At 42.5% G+C, this 20,750-nt stretch overlaps 1 protein-coding gene across 1 annotated transcript; it reads left to right on the top strand.

Moving 5' to 3' along the window:
* The first annotated feature begins 5,553 nt into the window (after positions 1–5,553).
* Positions 5,554–18,860, top strand: ICOSLG (inducible T cell costimulator ligand). Its single transcript, XM_071565964.1, has 7 exons — positions 5,554–5,662; positions 8,879–8,919; positions 10,826–11,182; positions 11,675–11,953; positions 13,076–13,243; positions 14,003–14,038; positions 16,722–18,860. Coding segments are annotated over exons 1-7 (897 nt in total). The 5' UTR covers positions 5,554–5,648; the 3' UTR covers positions 16,724–18,860.
* Positions 18,861–20,750: the final 1,890 nt, after the last annotated feature.

Genomic DNA, 20,750 nt, shown 5'->3' on the forward strand with positions numbered 1-20,750 from the left:
TAGTTCTGGGATTTGTGGGTTAAAACCAATTTCTCTTTGTATCATTGCATTCATTGTAATATTTCTATTAAATTATATCTCTGACTTATAACCTCTTTTTTGTTGGGTTCATATCTCCTGCTGCTTTACTTTTAAACAAGCACAAAATCCTAGGGCAGCGACAGCACACACAAACAGACAGAGCCCTGACCTGTACTCACCATAACACTGACAGGTAATGACATGCCTCAAACCCACTATGCAGTCCCTCTCAATACCCTGACCACTGTACACCCTAAAAGACTGGGCTTTTAGGGGAATTCAGCCAAACCACTTGTCTCTCCTAAAGCCACATTTTCAAAAGCCCACCTGCCACACTACACTGTATCTACACTTTGTATTTCAAGTGGGATCAGAGGGAAATTTTTAAGTCACTTAAGGGCCAGAACAGCTTTGTACATTAAAACGAAACTGCAGTTCTCATCAAATCCCAGGAGTAGTAGCATTTTTAATCAAATAATTCAATAAACAGAATTAAGTAATATAGATTTCGGTTCCTGTTTCTCACTACTTGGCACCCATATCATATCCGGTTGTCTTGCATGGTTTGCTATTTGACTGTGCCAGGAGGAGAAATAAACACTTTTCTAAATTTTCTAATTCTAAAGACAATGTTAAAACATTACTTTAGATACATGATGGGCACTGTTTTGCTCTGACACTAACGTATTCAGGAATTTAGGTATATTTTTCAAGAAGGAATATTTTCACATCAGAGATTAGTTTCCAAAATTTGCTAGATTTTTTCATTCATGGCAATGGCTTATGGCAGGAGAGATGCATATTTGATTTCTAATGTTGTTTCAATAATGTTGTTTACTACATCTGTTGATCTTAAAATACCCTTCTATGAAGTCCATTTAGACTGTCAGCTTGGAACACTAGATCAGTTTCCAAACCCATGCTTAGAATGTTTTATAATTTCAAATGAGAGCTCATTTACTTTTAAAATGTAATGTTGATATAATCAAAAGCATAAGAAAGTTAAAATTACATCTACAAAATTATGGATAATATTTTTTCCTTTAATCTGCTTCTTAAAGTTCTTGATGGTCAGTAAGATATTTTAAAAAAATCTTCAATTTGTACAACAAATTTTGCACTACTGTATTTTATACTTATGTCCTCAGAGTTTTAGTCTTGAGACTTTACATAAATGTATTTGTATTTGAGAAATAACTCTTCTGTTTAGCTATTGCCAAGATGGCTCTTAAGCATTTTCTATGAACATTTTATTAGCTCTCTTCACAGGAGATCAAGGTGATCAGAAACAAAGAGATCTTAATTGTATGGCATTTTAGGAGTCTAATCTTGCTACAGTTTGAGTAGGATAAGGTTTGAAATTAGTTTGGTAGGTTCTATATACCTTTATGTTTTAGTTCAAATAAGAGTCAGTCAATTTAGACATTATGAATGACCTCTTCATGTTCTCTGGAGAGAGTTTGCCAATCACTGGGATTCAGGCTTAGCTGTGATGGATTTTTCTTTCATTGCTCAGAGAATTTTCAATGTGCTGTGTGTTATGTGGGATAAGAAATGCCATGCTGAAGAAGGTGCTCTAAAAACCAACATCTTGCTTTTGGAGAAGGAAAACTTCTGGATGGTTTCAGACAACCTGCTTCTTCTCTTCATTAGCTAAAGGCATCTGCATCTGACTTGATTCTGAGTTTGTTTTGCAGCTGTGCTTGCTTGCTTGACATTCTAGTTCATTGAAGCTAACCTGGCCAAAGGAAAATAATCTCCCTTTCCAGAAGACATTTCACACCCTAAAATCTGTGAACTCCATTTCCACAACAGTTTCTTTGATGCATTATCTTGTGTCCTTAGCAGATGAGCTTTGTCACTTGTGATCAGAGCAAAGAGCATTTGGCAGAAATGCAGCTGAGGAAAAGAGCAGAGGGCAATACAGACAGCAAGAGCACTCTTCTATTTGGGATCACTCCACACAGGACTGTGTGGCCTAAATATGAGAGTCTCAAGAAACATTTTCAGCAATTATACACTGTTGTCAATCCATTTTTTTAACACACCCACACAGAGTGAGCAGGGAAAAGTATTGTGACATTATTTGTTCCCTTGCTTCTCTTAAAACAACAGGAAATCAACTCTTCAATATGCACAACTAATAAAGAACTACAAATACTAGTCCTCTTTTCTAACAACATAACTAAATATAACATAATCCTTTCTTTCTCTGAGTGTAAATAAATGGATTGCTGTCCAAAACAGGTATTTTACAGGGCTACATGTTTCCTCTTTTGCATGGAACAATCTTGGAATTTGGGTCTTAAAATTGGTATTTTCAGCTTGAGTGCGACAACAAAATGTGAGATAGAGACCAAACAGATGGACTATTTTTTTCTCTTAGTTCATTCACTTCTGTCAAGAGTATTTCTTGACAGTTCTTTTCCTTTGCATCAGGCCAACCTTGCCATCTCAAAGGATCTCTTAGAGTCACAAAATATTTTATTTGTAATCACATCTTTTCCCTTGTTTCATCACCAGTCTGCTCTTAGCAATGAGCTTTGCTGTTTTACTCCAGATGTCTCCGCTAGTCAAGGAAACTACTTGCATTTGTGCACTGTCCTCCCCTCATCCTCTGTTTTTAAGATGCATTGTCTCTCTTCCATTTACTAGTTCTACTAACTTCTCTGCAGAGAGAGAAAAAGCATTGGAAAGGTGTTGAAAAATTTTTCATGCCTTGTACCTTCTGTTGTTCTACACCCATACATAAAATTGCACAAGTGGCCAGAGCTACCGTGATTTTCTCTTGAGTTTTTTCTCATTTACAAGTCACACTTTCCTAGCACTGAAATCTCACAGTGCAAAAGCCAGAGATCTGTGGAAACCATTCCATAAGGATGTGGTGTATTTCAAGTGTCACAACATTTCTTTCCTGGCTGTCTGACTCCAAATATGGTTGAAGTTCTCCACATCACATGCAGCCATATCACCCCTTCTTCCTGTTCAATTGGTCTGAGATTGTCTTTTTTTTTTCTATATATAAAGAGAGAGTGAGGTCTGCTTCACAAAGTCCAGTCACTCTCTTTGGATCCTCAATAACTGTGTTAATGAGCTCAGCAGTGAAGGTGTGTGTTTTGCAGATTCACCTGTTCTCTTTGCACAACATCCATTTGCAAACAAACAGCTCTCTAACTCTTTACTATGTAGATCAATTCTCTGTCTCACAGCCTGAAAAAAATGGGATATTGTTTTCCTCCTCTTTTTGCCCCAGTTCTTGCCAGTGTTTCTAGTTTCAACATCCACAGGCAATATATTTGTCATGCACAAGCCATAAGGACTTAGTTTCCTCTTCTGACAGCTTTAGATACCTTAATTTGTTTCAGGTGGTGTGGACAAATTAGCTGTCAACAAATCATGCTTTTTTTACAAAAAAAAAAACACTCTAGGAACTCAGGTGTGTCTGTCTGATTTTTTTTTTAAAGGTGTATGGTAGTAAGGATGAGGAGCCACATCTTTGGTCAAAAATTTCACATGGGCTTTTCAAATATCCTTGACTGTTACTGTTCGTCTTACCTTTTATGTGATACCTACAAGAGGAAGATCATGTAACTGTGGTCCCTATTTTGACCCTATGTCAAATATTCTGACATTGTTAGCAAGTGGCATATTAACAAATCTGTGTCTAAAAGAATAAACATACATGGCTATTCAGTGTAAACAGGAGAAGCCACATTAGCTGCAATGATCTTTCACTGTAGCTGCTTCTCCTGTTTCAGTTGTGTGGAAAGAAATAGGGGAGCACTTCCCAAGAAACATCTTATGTGTAATGGCAATGATTTGGCAGTAAGAGCTGCTCTTATCAACCACAGGGTTGTTCAGTGTGTGCCACAGGAATGGAGTCACTGGCAGAAGAATATCCTTATATTTCAAGCCCCCTGAGGAATTCTACAGGTAGGGGCAACTTAGGACCTGCCTAAGGCTGGGCCTGAATGAACACCATTTAGAAGAGAAATAGAAGACAAGATTGCCTTATGACTAAAACTTCATCAGGGATTTCAGGCAATGCAGATTCAAAAGCCTGGTGCAGGGAGTGAAGAGGTTTGTACCTGATCTTTCCAAATCCCAAAGGGTTTTCTGGCTATGAAGACATATTTGTCTTTCTTGCTTATTGAGAAATTCCTTTCAACCACAACTGATATGCATGTGTAGTAATAGCCTGCTTTTATTAATCATGTGTGAAAAAAGCATGATAGAAATCACTGCAAAGAACAGGAAAGGAGTGCATTCAAACCACGCGTTTTAGAAATAACAAATGTATAGCCAGGTTTCTAAAAATTCGCTTATAAAGTTAAGCCACAAGTTTTTAAAGTTGCAAAGCTTTTAGCGACAAAGAACTGATTCCATGGGCATTCCTGTTCACCAAGTGACTCTTATTAAAACAGCACTCAAAATAACAAAAGAGTAGTTCTCAAACTAGGATATCCCATCAGCAAACATTTCAGTGAAAGACATGAATTAGCTGCTGCCAACATGTTCTGATTCAGTCAGAATGTTGATCTTGCTTTAAATTTCGCACAAATTTAAGTCTACCCTCCCAAACCGGTCACTAATGTGAAGTGTATCAGTGATACACAGCTAAGCTGAAGTAATGTAGCTTTAAGATCCAAACCGAGAGCCCCCCTTCTTGCTACTGGCTGGCAGCGGAAACGGCATCGAGACCTGCAGGTCTTGCACAACCCTGGAGTTTCACGTTCATCGTGTACAAAGTAGTTGGTTATTCCGAGGCCGACTAGGACAAATGGAAAATGAAACAGGAATGCTGCAGACTTCGGCTACTGACGCGGTGCCGTTTGATTACAGCGCGGCCGTGACAGCTTCACGGTGAGTGTGTCACAAACGCTGGCAAAGGAGTCCCAGCTGGGCTGAGGAGCCTGACAACAAATAAGTCAAACAAAGCCACTGATGTAAAGCCAGAAACGAAACCGCCGGGACTGTGAACCACAGTTTTCATACAGGCCACTGGTGCTAAAACACCCCTCACCAACGCGACTCTGCCAGAGCTCTTATCTACGGCACCTTCGGGCGCAGCTGTGCTCTCTACCAAATCCCATTTAGCTATTTACAAAATGCAGAAGAATAAATATACAAAATAATAAAAATACTATGTGGTCGTAGACCTACTGCATTTTGAAATGCAACTTTCACGGTTCTCTAGAACCCTGAGCGCTGCCGGGCGCAGTACCCTGCCCACCCCTCCGGGGCCGTGGGATCGGGCTCCGCCTCACAGAGCCAAAAAGATGCCCCTCTCTTCGTGCCATCGCAAAAGCAGGAGTCCAGCACTGACTCCCCAGTCCTCCCAGAGACGGCGGTGAGGGGCACAGGTGCCCTCCTCCTGGGGGCGATGGTTTTGCGGGGGCCAAGCGGGAAGGGGTCTGTAGGGATCTGCGAGTCCCCGAGACCCTTCGCATCTCCAATGCCTGGGCTCCGGCGTTTGCACAGCCCCGGTAGCTGGGCTGGCCATGCACCGTCTGCGGGCGCACGAACACGGAAATCCCCGGCAGGGGGAGGCGGGGAAGGGGAACGGCTCACAGCGAGCAGCTGACGGCTTGTCTTAGCTTAGCTCAGCTCGGCACGGGTCGGGTACGATGAAGCCGCGAGGGTGAGTAGTGACCCGGGGCCGCGAGAAAAGGGGACCTGCCGACCCCCTCCTGCATCGCTGGGGCACGGGGGGGACACGCCGGCTGTCCCGGGACAGGGATGCTCATCCCCTTTGGGGAAAGCCGAGCTTTGCTGCTTCACCAGGCAGGGAGAGCGCTGGCGGGCGTGGGCTGCTTAGTGGAGCCAGGGGCGAGGGGACTCCTCCCGACCCCCGGACAGCGGGTTGCTGTGATGAAGGCTCCCGGGCGGCAGCTCCCGCTCGCCAGAGGGTCCCGCAGTGCTCCTGGAGCAGCGGGAGCGGGGCCAAGGGCAGGGGGAGACGAGTGTTGCCAGAGACTCCCGTCAGACCGAGCAGAAACCCGTCTCTCCGCGTTCGAGAGTACAGGCAATTAACGGGCATTTTATGGAGATTTAGCCGAAGGTAGATGATTCACTCGGTTTCTATTGCCCAGGTAAGCGCTGCTTTACAGCAAGCATTAGAAAAGCTCCGCGGGTAACCTGGTTGGGGCACCCGCTGATGCGAAGAAGAGCCGTGTCGCTACAAGGTTAGGGGGCAAAGAGGATCTCAGATAGGGGTTGTTATAATGAAAAGCATCGGGGCATCTTTTGCCTAGCTAGGTTACGCCAGAGCAGCAACGTTCCACGGCTCTAAAATGAGTAGAGGTAGAAAAACGCTGGTAAGAATAATCTCATCAAACAAGAATGTATGAGAAGGAAAGTGAAACTTTATTCTGTTGCACAGGGCATTTTAAAAAAAACTTACCAAAGGGAGAAGGTGTGGGGGAAAACTGGAAAAAAAATGAAAATAAAGAATTAGAGAGAACCTAAAAAACTAGTGCAGCTACCTGCCCTTACTGGAGCTCATTGCTAGTGTGGTGGACACAAGAGCTAAGTGAGTGAGATTTCTCTGCAGGCAAGAGCCTTTCTCCCTTTTTCCAATGGGAGCATAGAATTAGCTCTGTTCCAGAGGAACATGGTGAGTTGACACTGCCCCCGCACTACCACAGCTGCAACCTCCCCCAAATAAGAGGATAACATGTTTCTGGATCTGTCCAATCCTGACTGTGCATCATTCATTAAAATAAGAAATTGGTATCTGCTTTGTATACATGCATATGAGAATCACTTCTGGCTGACTATATGAATGTTTGTTGGCAGTAGCAAAAGCCTACCATGGGAAATTCCCTAAGGAGTCCCTTAAAGAACAGTCAGTTATTGTTTTCATTTAATTCAAGTGAGTTGCTATATCCATAGTTTCCATTTGTGTGGGGAATAATAAAACAAACACAGGCACAGGACTAAGAGAGACTAAGGGCTCCATTAAGCTGAGATCATCAAGACAGGCACCTGCAAGCCTGGCACAAAAGCGATGACTTCTCCACAGTAAAAAATACAACAGGAATATAATACAAAGCCACGTGTAAAAGCCACCACAAGTCATTATGAGAGACAGAACAGAGCAAAGCTGCCTCTCAGGAATGTTTTGGTACGCTTACTTAGGAGACTTCTTTTAGCGCTGATTGCAGATTTACTAAAATAATAATAGAGCAGAAATGTTCTGTACTGGTCATCCACTTAAACTTTTGAAAGTTCATCTATCACACCATTACAAAGGATGCAGAAAAGACAAATAAAGTGTTTTCTTCACATAAAAGAAACACTATTCAGACTGCCTCTCTGTTAAACTTTCTCTATCTCAGTCTCCGGAGATGGGGTTACAAGTGGAGGCAGATTTTGTATCAGGATTGTCCTCTGCTTTCTCCATGGGAAACCTAATGTGTTTGGCATGATCATAACTTTTTTGGAGGCAGGTGGGATTTAGAGACACTCCTCCATAGCAGAGGAGACTCAAGTTGTACCCAGGCAGCTGGTAGGAGTAAAGCTGGGCAGCAGTGATGCTATGCCTGGCAAGTGGACTATGAATTCCTATGCTTGGCTGGACAGAGGAGCAGAAGCTGTGGAGAAAGGGCAGGGCACCTGGAAGAGAGGGGGGATGTTGTAAAGCATGATGGGGAAAAGGGAGGTGAGAAATGGCTGCTGGGGAAGTGAGCGTAGCTTAGGGGTTGGAAAAAGTAGAGTTAGGCAGGGCAGGGTTGGTTTGGGCAGAAGGCAGTGAGAAGTCTGTGTGGGAGATTCTGGAGCTTGTTCCTGCCAGGACATGGATTGCTGGGGGCAGTTCTCCCCATTGCCCCAGCCCTTGGCTAAGTGTTGGGCCCAAATGAGGGTTGAGAACAAATGGGGAAAGGAATGTGGCCTTGCAGTCCTGCTTGCTTGCAGGAGTGATCTGGGTACGCTGACAATGAGTCAGCGCTCATGTTCTCTGCCCCTCAGCTCAGCTTTGCCAACTTACTGTACCTGGGACAGTATCAAGATGGGCAACTACAGCCACAAAGCTCTCCCTCCATAACCTTTCCAGAAGCTTCCTTTCTTTGCACTTCCCACAGCACTCTGGAGACCACAATGCGTAACTAGGCATGGTGGTGAAAGGCTATTTTAAAATAACTCCTAAGAAAGTGCTGTGAATTTTTCTTCCTTAAAGACCTTTGGGATGACAGTTAAGTCACTTGCACTTTACAGACAGGTTAAACTGGGTTTCTCTATAGCATCCATTTCCTATAACACCCTTGGGTAACTCCTCCATAGATTGCCCCTCCTGAGTAATCAAACCCACCAAATTCTGTCCAGAAAAACCTTTGCACTGCTATCCACTATCAGCACATTTCCTGTTTATACATTTTTACTGAGTGCACAAACCAGTGGGCAATGTGGTCAGCTGCTGTTTGTCATTTAACCAGATAAAATCATAACTCCCTGAGTTTCTACAAAAATATGAAGGACCTGGGTTTTGACCTGTGCAGCCACTCCTCCCAGTGACCCAGGTAGTCTCCAGGATCCATTTGTCCAGCAGGTCAATCCAGATTGTTTTTCACAAGAGAAACAGGCACAACAGCAGCTTCATGCCCTCTGCTCTGATTCCAATATTAGTGCATTTTGCTGCTATTCGTGGCCTTGACCACCCACCCACAGTTATGTTGTACGAACAGAAGTTTTGCAGCTGTCATAAATGCAAATACTTAATGAGGCATTACAGTAGCAGTACCTAATTTACCTACTTCTGGCACTATACTAAAACAATCAATAGTAGGTTTGTTTCTTATTTAAACAACAGAGGCACTAAAGTCAATCATGTAACACTCTTGTTTGCTTTTTGTTTTAGCTACGGATTTCTGTTACTTCTCCTTCATGTCCTGAGAGCTGGTAAGTGCAGAAAACTTCAGTTACAAATGAAGCTGCCCTCCCTCTAATATACTTGGCCAAATAAAAAAAGTAATTGTAAAATGTACAATATAAACATCTACGTGCTTTCAACAAGACACTTAAGAATTTCTCCATGTGAAATGTTTCCCTGACATGCATCAGGGAAAGAAGGAACAGTCATTTTTATCAGTTTCACTGCACAGAACAGCAAGGGACCCTATAGATGCTCTTGCTCAGATTGTTTTGCTTGCTTCAGAGACATGCCTGCGGACTGAGTCAACAAAAGGTCTTAGGAGTGCAGTAATGTGGGCAGTTGACAAGCAGATCTAACATCTTGCATACTCATGACCAGAATTATCCAAAGTATCCAGCAGCCAATAGTAGTAAGTCTTTTAATACAGTTCCAAAATATCCCTTGCAAAACAAAGGTAGGGTTAAATGACATCTCATCTGGTGATATTCAAGTGGTTTTAGAGTTGTCTCTCCTCTCTTCATGCTTAATCACCAAGAAGGACCTCAACAAAGTCATCAAGGAAATTACCTGGCCCCATTATGAGGACTAACTGTACCAGACTCAGTCTCAATAGATGCCAGCTGGCCTGCTCTTGCAGAATGCCAGTGATGAAGGTTCCCTGTTCTTCCCTCAGGGTGTCACTTCTGCTGTTAAAAGGGGTTTCCCAAAGTCTGAGCCACAGCATCTGTGTTACAGCTCAAACCTGTAACTTCTTGTCTCACCCAGTAGAGGGTAAGGAAGGGCCTGGGAAATATCATGCCTTTCTCCCTGCAAGTACTATGCCTGCTTCAGTGGTATTTTTAAGCCAGGGTGCCCAACTCAGATGTGTAAATGAGCTATTTCTGAGTTCATTTCACCCTCACAAAGGCAGGTCCCCCTTTACTAATGATGCCTCCCTCCCACCTCACCATGCCCTGTTTCTGCATTTCCAAACCTTCACTCCGTTCATTTTTCTTTCCCTAAATCATCCACCCACATAATCTCTTTCCACAGATGTAATTTCTCCCATCCACCCCCATGTCTGACTCCCTCCTACCCCTCCAACCTGACACAACATATGCACTGCTTTGGTGTCAGCAACCAGTTGCACCAAGGAGGTTTTGGTTGCTGGGGTGAAGGAGTGGTGGTGCAACCTCAGCAGGGAAGCTGCAGGCAGAGCTGCGCTGGTCCTTTCAGACTCCCTGTGCTTTCTGCACACTTGTTAGTCAGGTCACGCCTTCCCCTTGCTCACCAGTAGGAGAGGCTGCCTTTCTTGCATCTGGAAGGCAGGAAAACTGTTCCTGAAATCCACATACAGTCTTGACCTACCTCAGGTGACCCTCGCATTTTAAATGTCTAATGAATGTGTCACTGAAGGTAGCTGGGCGAGCTGGTTTGCCAGCTATGTGTGTTTGTTGAGGTGGTGTCACCAACAGTAGCAATAAAATGTAATTGCCAGCTTTGAGAAACACTGCTTTTATTCCCCTTCTTAATTTTTTGAGTCTCAAAATAATGGTAGCACTCTTTTTCTTGTCAGTATTTCCACTTCTTGTGATTTATCTGGTGTTACTTGGCGTTTTTCTTTATTTAAAAAAGAACTGATTATTAAAGCATTAGGACTTGAATATGTCTGCAATCAGTGGGCAAAGTGAAACATGCAGGTATCCCTGGGGCTGGGGATGCTTAAGATTGGTTGGTCCTCAGAGAAAAGGTCCCTTTGGACAATATCCAGACAAATGGACCTGGAGAGAATTAGCCACTGGCAAGTCAGGGGGTAGGAATGACTATGAAGTGAGCACACTCACCCACCTGTTATAAAAACAAATACTGGAGTCCTTATGTGGTAGAATATACATGAAAATAATTACCTTTTTTCCATATAACTTCCCTTTTATCTCTTTTTTAATCTTGCAGTTATTGCACAGGAGAAGAACATTGTCAGTAAACTTGGAGACAACGCTACACTAAGTTGCATTTATAAAAAAAGAGACTTGCAATTAAAAAATCTACGCGTATATTGGCAACTTGCCAATCAAAAAAAGTGTGCAGTTGTACATGCATGGATCTCTGGGCGAGACAACAACAGCAATCAGTGTATTCACTTTAAAAACAGGACTCAATTATTCTGGGATAGATTGGAAAATGGTGATTTTTCTCTACTACTACTAAACGTCAGCCAGAGTGATAAACATACATACAAATGCATAGTACAAGAGATAAATGAACGCCCCAGAGTGGTTCACCAGGCACAAGTGGTTCTCAGTTTAGCAGGTAAGAACTTGTGTCACTTGCACATATTCACTCAAATTCTCATTTCAGTTTTCCAAATTTGTGCTATTTCAATATTATATTTAAGCACAGCTTAACTTAGAAACATCCTTCACTCCTTTGCTAGAATGATGTCTGCTTAATTTAAATCATACAGACAGGGAATCTAAAACTGGGAGAATACCTGTAACAACTGTTTACCCAGTGGGTGTTTCTTTTCATCTTGTTTTTCCTTAATATAAAGGCTCTTGCACGTGGCTGGGTGACAGCAGCTTAAGAAGTTGCTTTCTTCCTTTGGGTTTGGCTTTAACTTTCAGCCCTTCCAGTAATTCTCTCAGCTCTCTGGGCTTACATACCAAACCTGCAGGTGTTTCCCTTTCAAGTTATGAAGGTCGTGTGAAACCCAGAAGTTCTGCTTCAGAGCCCACACCAGAATTTTGTCTTTTCAGTATGTTTCAAAGTATACCCGACTATTTCTTTTTCTCTTGCTCTCAGCTAGTTACAGCCAACCAATACTCAGTGGCCCAATAAGAAACAGCACGGGAGAGGAGGTGACTTTCAGCTGCAGGTCTGGCAATGGATACCCAAAGCCCAATGTTTATTGGATAAATAAAATGAACAACAGCCTCCTGATTCCATCAACGCTGAAGTTCATCCCCCACTCCGATGGCACCTACAGTGTTTTCAGCACCCTGACGGTGAAAGCCACTTCTAACATGCAAATAGAATGCTCCATAGAAAATGAAATGCTGCAGGAAAATCTATCAGCCAACTGTAAGTCCCTTCATGCTGCTTCACGTTTTCCAAATAGCAGGCACATCAGCCAGCATGTCTCTGTCTGTAGACACGCACTAACCCCATGGTTTCTGACCACTTACTCAGCTGCTTTGCAGCACTCATATTTACTTTTTACTCTACCCAGTTTCAAAGTTCAGTTTTCAGTCGCCAAAACTCAAATCAATACAGTGCACTATTTAAAGTAGGTCTGCAGCAAATGGATAATATCAGCTGAACAGAACAATACACCTAATAGCACAAGTATAGTGCCCTATTTATTGCTGATGTGAGGGATCAATACTAAAAGCAAGTATTTAGCCACTCAACTCTTCACAAAACCAGAAAGCTTTTAAAAACCAAAGAAGCTGTAAAGTTAGAGCTGTAGTACCACTGCAGGATGTAATTATTTCAAAAAAACTATGTACAGAAGCTATCTGGAGTGGGAAGGCTTTACCTGGAGGTGGCTCTTTGATCACACTGCTGTTCCTGGTCCTACCTCCAGCCACCCCTTTCTCTCACAGGTTTCTGCAACCTTGTGCAAGAAGGTTGGATTGGTTTTGTAACTGTAGCTGGATACCCACAACCTGTGTACCTGAACAGCAGACCTTCATATTTCTATTTTTTGTTTGTTTTAAAAGCACCATTACACTTGAAATAGTAAGAGATGTGATTTGAAACCTACTGCTGCAAACTGAAGGTTAAGATTCTCCACTAATTTCAGGCAAATAGATTTTTGAATATGCTTTCAGAAAGTGTTCTGAAACACTTTTCTGAATAGGGTCAGATTTACATTATAGATTCTGTATAGATTTATTTTTAACTGAGTCTAGATACAAGCCCAAACATAGTCTCTCAAGGTGGCAGGAAAGAAGAAAAAGGAAGAAAGAAGGATGGATGCAGTATGATGATGGGGAAGAGTAAACTGGTATTGTATTATTAGACATTATTAGCTGGAGATGTGCTTTGCTAACAAGAAATCACCATGATCACAGTAATACAAATAGCACAAATATTTGGTCCTTCAGATTTTTTTATGCATGTGCAATGTGGTGAAATATTTGCTTGGTATGAAATGTGAAAATCTACACCTTACCACATCCCTTTTCTATTTCATTCTAGACACACAGCAGAAGCAAAGCAATGATTCTAGCACAGAAAACCTAGAAAAAAGTGGAAAAGTTGCTCAAGCAGCTGGCATCGTCTCCATTGTCATTCTGTTAGGTCTTCTAGCTGTTTTAATCTGCTGGCTGTGGAGACGGAGGTCCTCCAATCTGGTGTCCTATACAGGTAATAAGACACTTCATTTGCATGATCAAGTCTTAAGAATCCTTTTTCACTTGCCAAAACACTTAATGTTATCCAGTGTGTCACTGGAAGGTATGACTAAGCTGCCTGCATACAGGGAAATGCACACTGAAGGAAATCATGCTGTTGGGAAGAACCTGGGGTGCCCTGTGAAGGACACATAGTGCCTTGGGGAATGTTATTCTTAGTGGTTTTCTCCTCGTGTACCTGAGCTTCACAGGAGTTAACTCCTGGATGTGGCAGTAACAGACTTTGTGCCTGTTCAGGCCATAGTTTGTCAGCTGCAGGCTGTTTCTGGACAGATGGAGTGGATGCCCCTCCATGGAAGAGGACTGAGGTCAGTAGCTCACTCTGCTTAGCACAGTGTGAAGCAGAAATGTTCAACCCATGCCCTCTTTGGCCTTGCTGGCATCCTGGATTCCTCAGAAGGGAGCAGGAGAAGTCAGGGTGGTGATCTTGTCCAGCATCTGCAGCAGCTGTTTTAGAAGTCTTGTCCTTCCTTCAAGAACAACCCAAGAGAGGTGCAGGACTCTCTCCCAAGCAAGGCTCTTACTTCAAGCCCCAGATCTGTCCTTTCTGAAATAGTAACCCATATTGTAAGCAAACAGAGTATGAGCAGCATTTTGCTGTTCAAAGAGCATTTAGAACATTGAGCCCTCAGCTTTGGTGCATGTTGCTTCATAATAATCTCATTTGGATAAACACTATAGTTATCTATCCTACATTTATTTGTTTCAACAGATGTCCAACCAAATGAATACGAAGGAGGACTCAACTGTAAGTATTAAAAATATATTTCTGTATTTGTCTGAAGGGTGACTTGACTTCAAAGCTTCAGTACTCAAGTTCAGCACAAAGCCTTTAGATTAGACTTGCTGGATGTTACAAACTCAAGCATGTAAAGTAGGAGCCCTATTTCTGTCAGCCCTTCCCTCAAGTTCCATAAGTGTTGCCAAAGGCAGCCCAAGAGTCTCAGTTCCCAGAAGTTCCTTCAACAGTTCAGGCCAAAGGAAATGACGAATCAACAGGGAACGCGGAACATACAGGCTGAATCCACCCTCCCTTCTTGTTCTACAACTGTGCTGAAGTTCCGTTGCCATGAAGGCAGCATCAAATTTGGAAAATCTATTTTAAATGCTGATTTTTCAAGTCTGGACAACATTGACCATTTATCACTGCATGTCATCTCAGTACATATCACCACATGGTTGTTCCCTGCCTTTTTAGGTGGGACATCCTAGGTCTGTAATTGGGATACAGGAACATAATTTTCTTTGTGTCTGTGAACCTGAGTCTATATACATCCAACTAAAATAAAATAGCAAGCACTCTCCTATTAAAAAATATCACATAGTTCAGACCTTCAGTGTTCATGTTTCTTATAAACAAGAACACAATATTGCAGGTCAGCTGGTTTAAAAAGTCATTTATCATATAATATATTGGGAAAAAATTAAAATAGGGCAAAAAAATAAAGATGGACTTGGAAAAACAAACTCAGCACAGGGGACTTTGAGACTACAGAGAGGCTGAAATATCTGCCTATTTCATATCTCATTTGATGGTTTCTACTCAAGCAAATGACTGTGTGTCTCTGCAAAACAGGCAGAAAATACTGTAGTTTCACCAAAACTGTAGTATTTAAAGCATAGTTTGCTGTAGCAGGTGCTGTGAAGGTACCCAACTCATAGGATCAAACAGAAGCAGAATAACCCTTAAATTAAAAAATCTTTTTCTGGAACTTCTTTGGTGGTCATGGAAACTGGGTTAATGGTCAGTTGTTTTCCAGACCTCAGCCTGATCTCCAACATCTGTGGTTGCTAAACATCAACAGGCACTGTCTCCTGTGAAGCATAAGGTAGAGAAGAGAATGGATTTTCTCCTTAAAACAAAGAAAGTTTCTCCTTTTGTTCCTGTGAACTACCTTAACATAACACAAGCAGTTCCTTTAAGGACAACTTCTTTTCCAGACTTACTTATACCAGGCCCTACTGGATTAGATCCCTTGACCTTGGTCATAAATTCTCTGTGACATAAATAAGAGTATATATCTTACATTGAGGGCTGTTGTAGCATGATTCGTTCATCAAGAATGAAGCAGAGACACTTGCCTTCCAGACACTGTCTTTTCCTTGACATGTTTCCACACTATTTGTGGAAGGACGTCAAACAGCAGCTTTGGTGGCTCACTGCTATCAGAAGCTGACCCATCAGCCTTTGGGCATCCCAATTTAAAGGCAACTTGGACCAATACCAGAGAAATAATGATTTAGGGAATGTGATCTCTGATGAAAGACTGGATTTGTTTAGGCTAGAGCAGGCAAAGCTGATTGAGGACACAATAACAACCCTCTTCAGAGCGTCCTTAGAGAGGATGGGACAAGTTATTTATTGTGCTAACCCAGCTGACACAGCACTTAAAGCACAACAAACTTAAACAAAGAAGATTTAAGATGTTAAGAAAAAATGTCTAATGATAATGATAGTTGAGCACTGAGGCAGAGAGTTTGTTTAGGCTGTCAAGCCTCCATCAGTCCCAGTTTTTTGCTGTTCTATTTTCTCTTAACAAAAGAGAAAACCAGTAGCACCAGGAATCATGTAGAAATATAGCTGGTGCTACCTTGGGAAAAAAAGATGGCTCTTGGAGAATCTCCAGCCTAATTCAATAATCACCGGTATTTTCTAGCAGGCTCTGTGTGGCAGATGAGGAATAAGTCACTGCAGAGGTGCACCCAGGAGGATGCTCTGCCACAGCATTTTGCTTTTCAATACTGATGTAAATGTCCTTCTGGCACTTTATGAAGAAGGTCAGATTGTTTCATGGGCAGGGAGAATCCTAAATACTGCAAACCAAAAAACATTACTGCAACTAGCTCTGCTATTAGAAAGATAAAAAAAATAGTTTGGAAACTGTGAGGAAGGCAGGTTGTAAAGAAGAATAACTCCATCCTGGTGGTGCTAGTTTCTCCAGACATACATTGCAGAGTGGGGCAGGGTGCTCCAGTGAGGAGAAACCCCAAGCTGGGGCAATTCTGACTCACTCTCTGGAGGGATCACTTCACTTCCTGAGAGGAGCTTGAGGAAGCTGATTACCCATGACCACAGACAAGATTTGTGCTTCTCATTCTCTGAAGTAGTTTAAAATGAACCCAAGCTGACACTTGTGATATCCCCTTACAAGGGAAGGTGATGCTGGCAGGAGTGCACTTTTTGCAGTCACACAGAGCACTTCCAGACTGTAGCATGAGGTCAGAAAGCCCCCAGTGTCTTGGGTGTCCAGGCAGAGACAGAACTTCATGCCAGACAGTTTCCCCTCAGCAGCATGGATACATCTTTTCCATAACTTTGCAGCTTGTTCCACTGAATACGTAAGAAAAACAATGCTAGGATGTGATTATTTCTGGGGGAGTTTTTTCTAATTTTTTTATTTTTGTAAAAAGAATTTGTTCTGTTTTTGCAGAGCCCGCCTAACCAGAAAGCCTGCCAACAGTTTGGCAGCTGGAGATGTGTTGAGAGAAGCATCACTCCCTGTCTCAGTGGCAGCATTGTTCGTAATACAAGTGACAGATTCCTGCCAAGAGGGACGGCCAAATAAATAAATAAATAAAGCTTCTCCAATACAAGGGACAGGAAAATCTGCTGGATTTTCATTTCAGCCACTGATTGTGTACACACCACTCCAATAAACCACTCTGGACAGTTCTCTGTGATTGGCAGTGACCTGAGCCCCTGCACTGGGGAAAGCAGCAAGCCTGGGATTCGAGTGCTCTGTGCCAGGCCACTGAAATTTGGTGACCGTCCAGTCTCTTCGTCATCTTTGAGGACTTTGTGAGGAGCAGAAGCAGCTGCATCTCAGGATCATGGGAAGTTCTTTCTGTGTTGCCTTACCCCAACAATGACTACTGAATGTGAAGAAAGACAGCTAAAATAAAGAAATAAAACTGAAGGACTCTGCAAAGTGAGAATTGTAACCTTTTCCATGTGTCTCTCTCTACAGTACATCCTTTTCATAGTCTGGTTCCCACCAGCTGCATGTTATTGTGTACAGAACTAGGCAGAACATTTTGACCCAGGCCTCCAAAAATGATGGGGGGTTAAGCACTGAACGGTTTAACATATGGAAATGTGCCTACTTTAAATGAACTTGATAGCAACATTTTGGTTTTTTGCTGAATATTCCACCAAAAAGAGGATTTTCCCTTTTTACGAGAGCCATTGCATACTGTGAGAACAGGCAGTGGATTTCTGACCATTAGAAATGGTGCTTTCTGCTATTTAATGTTGGGTTACCTGGACTTATCCTTTGCAGGATGAAACAAAAAACACAGTTGAGCTCTGGTTGATTCAACTGAATCTTTATTCAAGCACTCTCCTGTGGCTTCCAGGGAGGATTTTAAACTCAAGTTTTTAAACAGAACCTCTGCTTGTGTCTCATGCCTCTATTCATCCAACAGCAACAAACCACAAAAAAATCAAAAGACTACAACAAAAAACCACAAAACCAAAGGAAAAAAAAGCAGACTATATCAGTCTGCTGTCCATGAATGTCCAGAAAGCCAAAAACTGCAGCTTCCTTGTGCCAGTGCATGTGCCTTGCTGTTTCAGGCCCCCACAGAAACCAGCTGCAGTGAACTTTGCTGATGGTATGAGTTTTTTGAATCTGTACTGACTCTCTTGCCCAGGTGGGACAGTTTCCCCACCTTGTCACGTGGGGATGGAGATGATAATTTTAATCTGAGCTCTGTAACTCTTGGCTTCTCCTGCTAGATTAAAATTGTACCGTTTTTGTAAGTCACAGCCTTGTATGCCCTTGTTTTGTGTGTGGGAGACACTCTGGTGTCAACTGAGAGTTTGGACATTGAGTTTTCATGTCAAGATCACTTTCAAGTCCCAGGCACGTGAAAATTTTGTCCTGTTCTCCCATCACATGGAACCAGAACCGTTTGGCAATAATGCAGCAGTCAGCTTTTGTCAAAGCAATACCCCCAAGGAGGCTCCTAGCTGGGGTAGCTGTGCTTCTCTCACGCCCATGAATCCAGGTGTTAGATATGTTCGGAGTCTAGATCTAATCTTCAGTGAACCCTAAAGGGACTTGCTTGAAGAAAGCGTGCAGACACCTTAAAAATGTGGATAGCACCTGTGTGGATGATCAGGGTAACCATTTCCTAGGGGTTCAGTAAGAAGTCCTGCAGACCTTTCCTCACTATCTATCACCTGCAGTTGTTTTGTGCAGCCTCTTTGGTAACTGACAGAAGCCTTTTCTCTAAACATTTTCCCACTTTTATATTCTGCAACTGCAAGAAGCTGTAATGGTTCACAGATGTAAGAAGTGACCAAGCAGTCACACTGTAATATGTTGCATTATGTAATAGGCTGGATTTTTTTACTTCTGGGCTACTTTATGGATACATCTAAATGCAAAAGCCTGTTCTTGCAAAATCTATGCTTTCAATTGGTTTAGAGTTCCAGCTATTTTTAGAGGTAAATAAATCCTAGATGATAGTTGTTTGTTACCTCTCAAAGGACATGAGTTTTGTAATAACATAGTTTTGTCTTCATGTGCCATGTTTATATTTTAAATAAAATCCTTTCATTCTTATGGATGTTTGACTAAATCTATCAGCACACAAATCCAAGTCACCCCAAGCCATTGCCCCAGCCAAAGTAGCAGTTCTACTTTGAGCCACATCCCTCAGGGCATACAAGAGCTCCTTTCCAAAGCCCTCAGGACAAGAGGAGACCAGCACAACACAGACTTAACCACCTTTGCTTTATTTTGATTCACATAACAAAGTCCAAAAAAGCCATGCAGTATCCTCAAGGCAGCACCAAACCTGGGCTGATACACCCCTTTCTCACCCAGCTTTACAACCCCAAGCAGAGCAGAGATACAACACTCCAGCTTCCAGAACTGAAACCAGCTCCTTGTACTGTCCCAGATCAGTGTTGCACTTGAGCACCAGCATCCCTGTTTGCCTTCATTAAAGATAGCAGCTCACATGAACTACATGTCCCAGGCAACTCAAACACATGCACAGGAAGCAACACTTGATGCAAGTTTTGGAGCAAGTCTCTGAGAAATGGACTCACTTTCACAGAAAAGTGAAAGACAGTTGTTGTGGCATGGCTGGTAAACCACAAATGGAAAACCCCAAGAAAGAACATGTGTTGCTGCTTAGTGATCTGAATCCATCCGTCCTGTAGTCAAATTCATTCTATAAATCCTTTTTACCTGTGAGAGCTGAAATACCTCTTTTGCTCAAAAAAAGGATTCTCTTTTTAGTCTTCAGCTACCCTGACTCCAGACACTGTTCTCAGAAGCTCCTTGTACCATGCCAAAGAAACTTTATTAGTTGCTTTTCCAACTTGCAAAGTGAATCTTTCTCATATTTATAGCAACCATGCAGCAAAGTTCACATTTCCCCACAAATGCAATATCTCTAACTTTTTTTTTTCCCAGAGAAACTGCTCTAAAGAATAATTGAGTACAGCCCAACTCCATAGAGAACACCCGCTACCCCCATAGATGTTATTTCAGCTCTTGGGACTTTTCCTCAGCATGTGTGGTGGGCATTAGGACCTTCATCACATTCATTAGATGATATGGGATGAAATCACGGTATTCTGATCCCCACTTGAGGATTATTGTGGATCTCCTGGACCAAGTCCAGAACAGGGCTACAAGGATGATTAGGGAGCTGGAGCACCTCATTAACTAAGGCTGAGGGCACTGGGCCTGTTCAGGCTCGAGAAAAGACAATTGAGAGTAGAACCCATATATATATATATATATAAGTATCAGAAGGGAGAGTGCCAAGAGTGTGATCCAGGCTCTGCTCGGTGGTGCCAAGCAATAGGACAAGAAGCAATGGGCAGAAACTTATCCACAGGAAGTTCCACATGAACTTAAGGAAGAGCTTCTTTTCAGTGAGGGTAACTGACCACTGGAACAGGTTGCCCAGGGAGTATGTGGAAATCTTAGTTGGAGATATTCAAAAGCCATCTGGACACAATGCTGAGTAATGCACTCCCAGGGACCGCTCATGAGCAGGGAGGTTGCACTGGATGATCTCCAATAGTCCCTTGCAAACTTACTCACTCTGTGGTTACAGAGGGCACCCCACATGTTCTGTGAGGGGATCTCTGCACCTGACATTCCAGGAAACTACAGGCCACAGAATCTTTTCTCATTTATCTTTCAAGACACATTTGGGTGGCAGCAGGTCGACTTGTACAATTATCTTCCAACACAAGAGAAACACTTCCAACACTTGTGTTATCAGCACCAATAAAAGCACAAGCGCTGTATCCAAATCAATGCCCCATGCTGCCAAATGCAAGTCCTTGGAAGCTATTCATGAGATCTTACTATTAATCAAACTCTTTGTTTGTACATTGTTAGGAAAGAGCCTGTCTCCCATTTTATTTTGACACTGAATATTGCTGTGTAGAGATAGATGCTTATGTATCACAAGAGATTTAAGATGAG

This window comes from Pithys albifrons, chromosome 1, assembly GCF_047495875.1.
Source record: "Pithys albifrons albifrons isolate INPA30051 chromosome 1, PitAlb_v1, whole genome shotgun sequence".
Classification (NCBI taxonomy): Eukaryota; Metazoa; Chordata; class Aves; order Passeriformes; family Thamnophilidae; genus Pithys; species Pithys albifrons.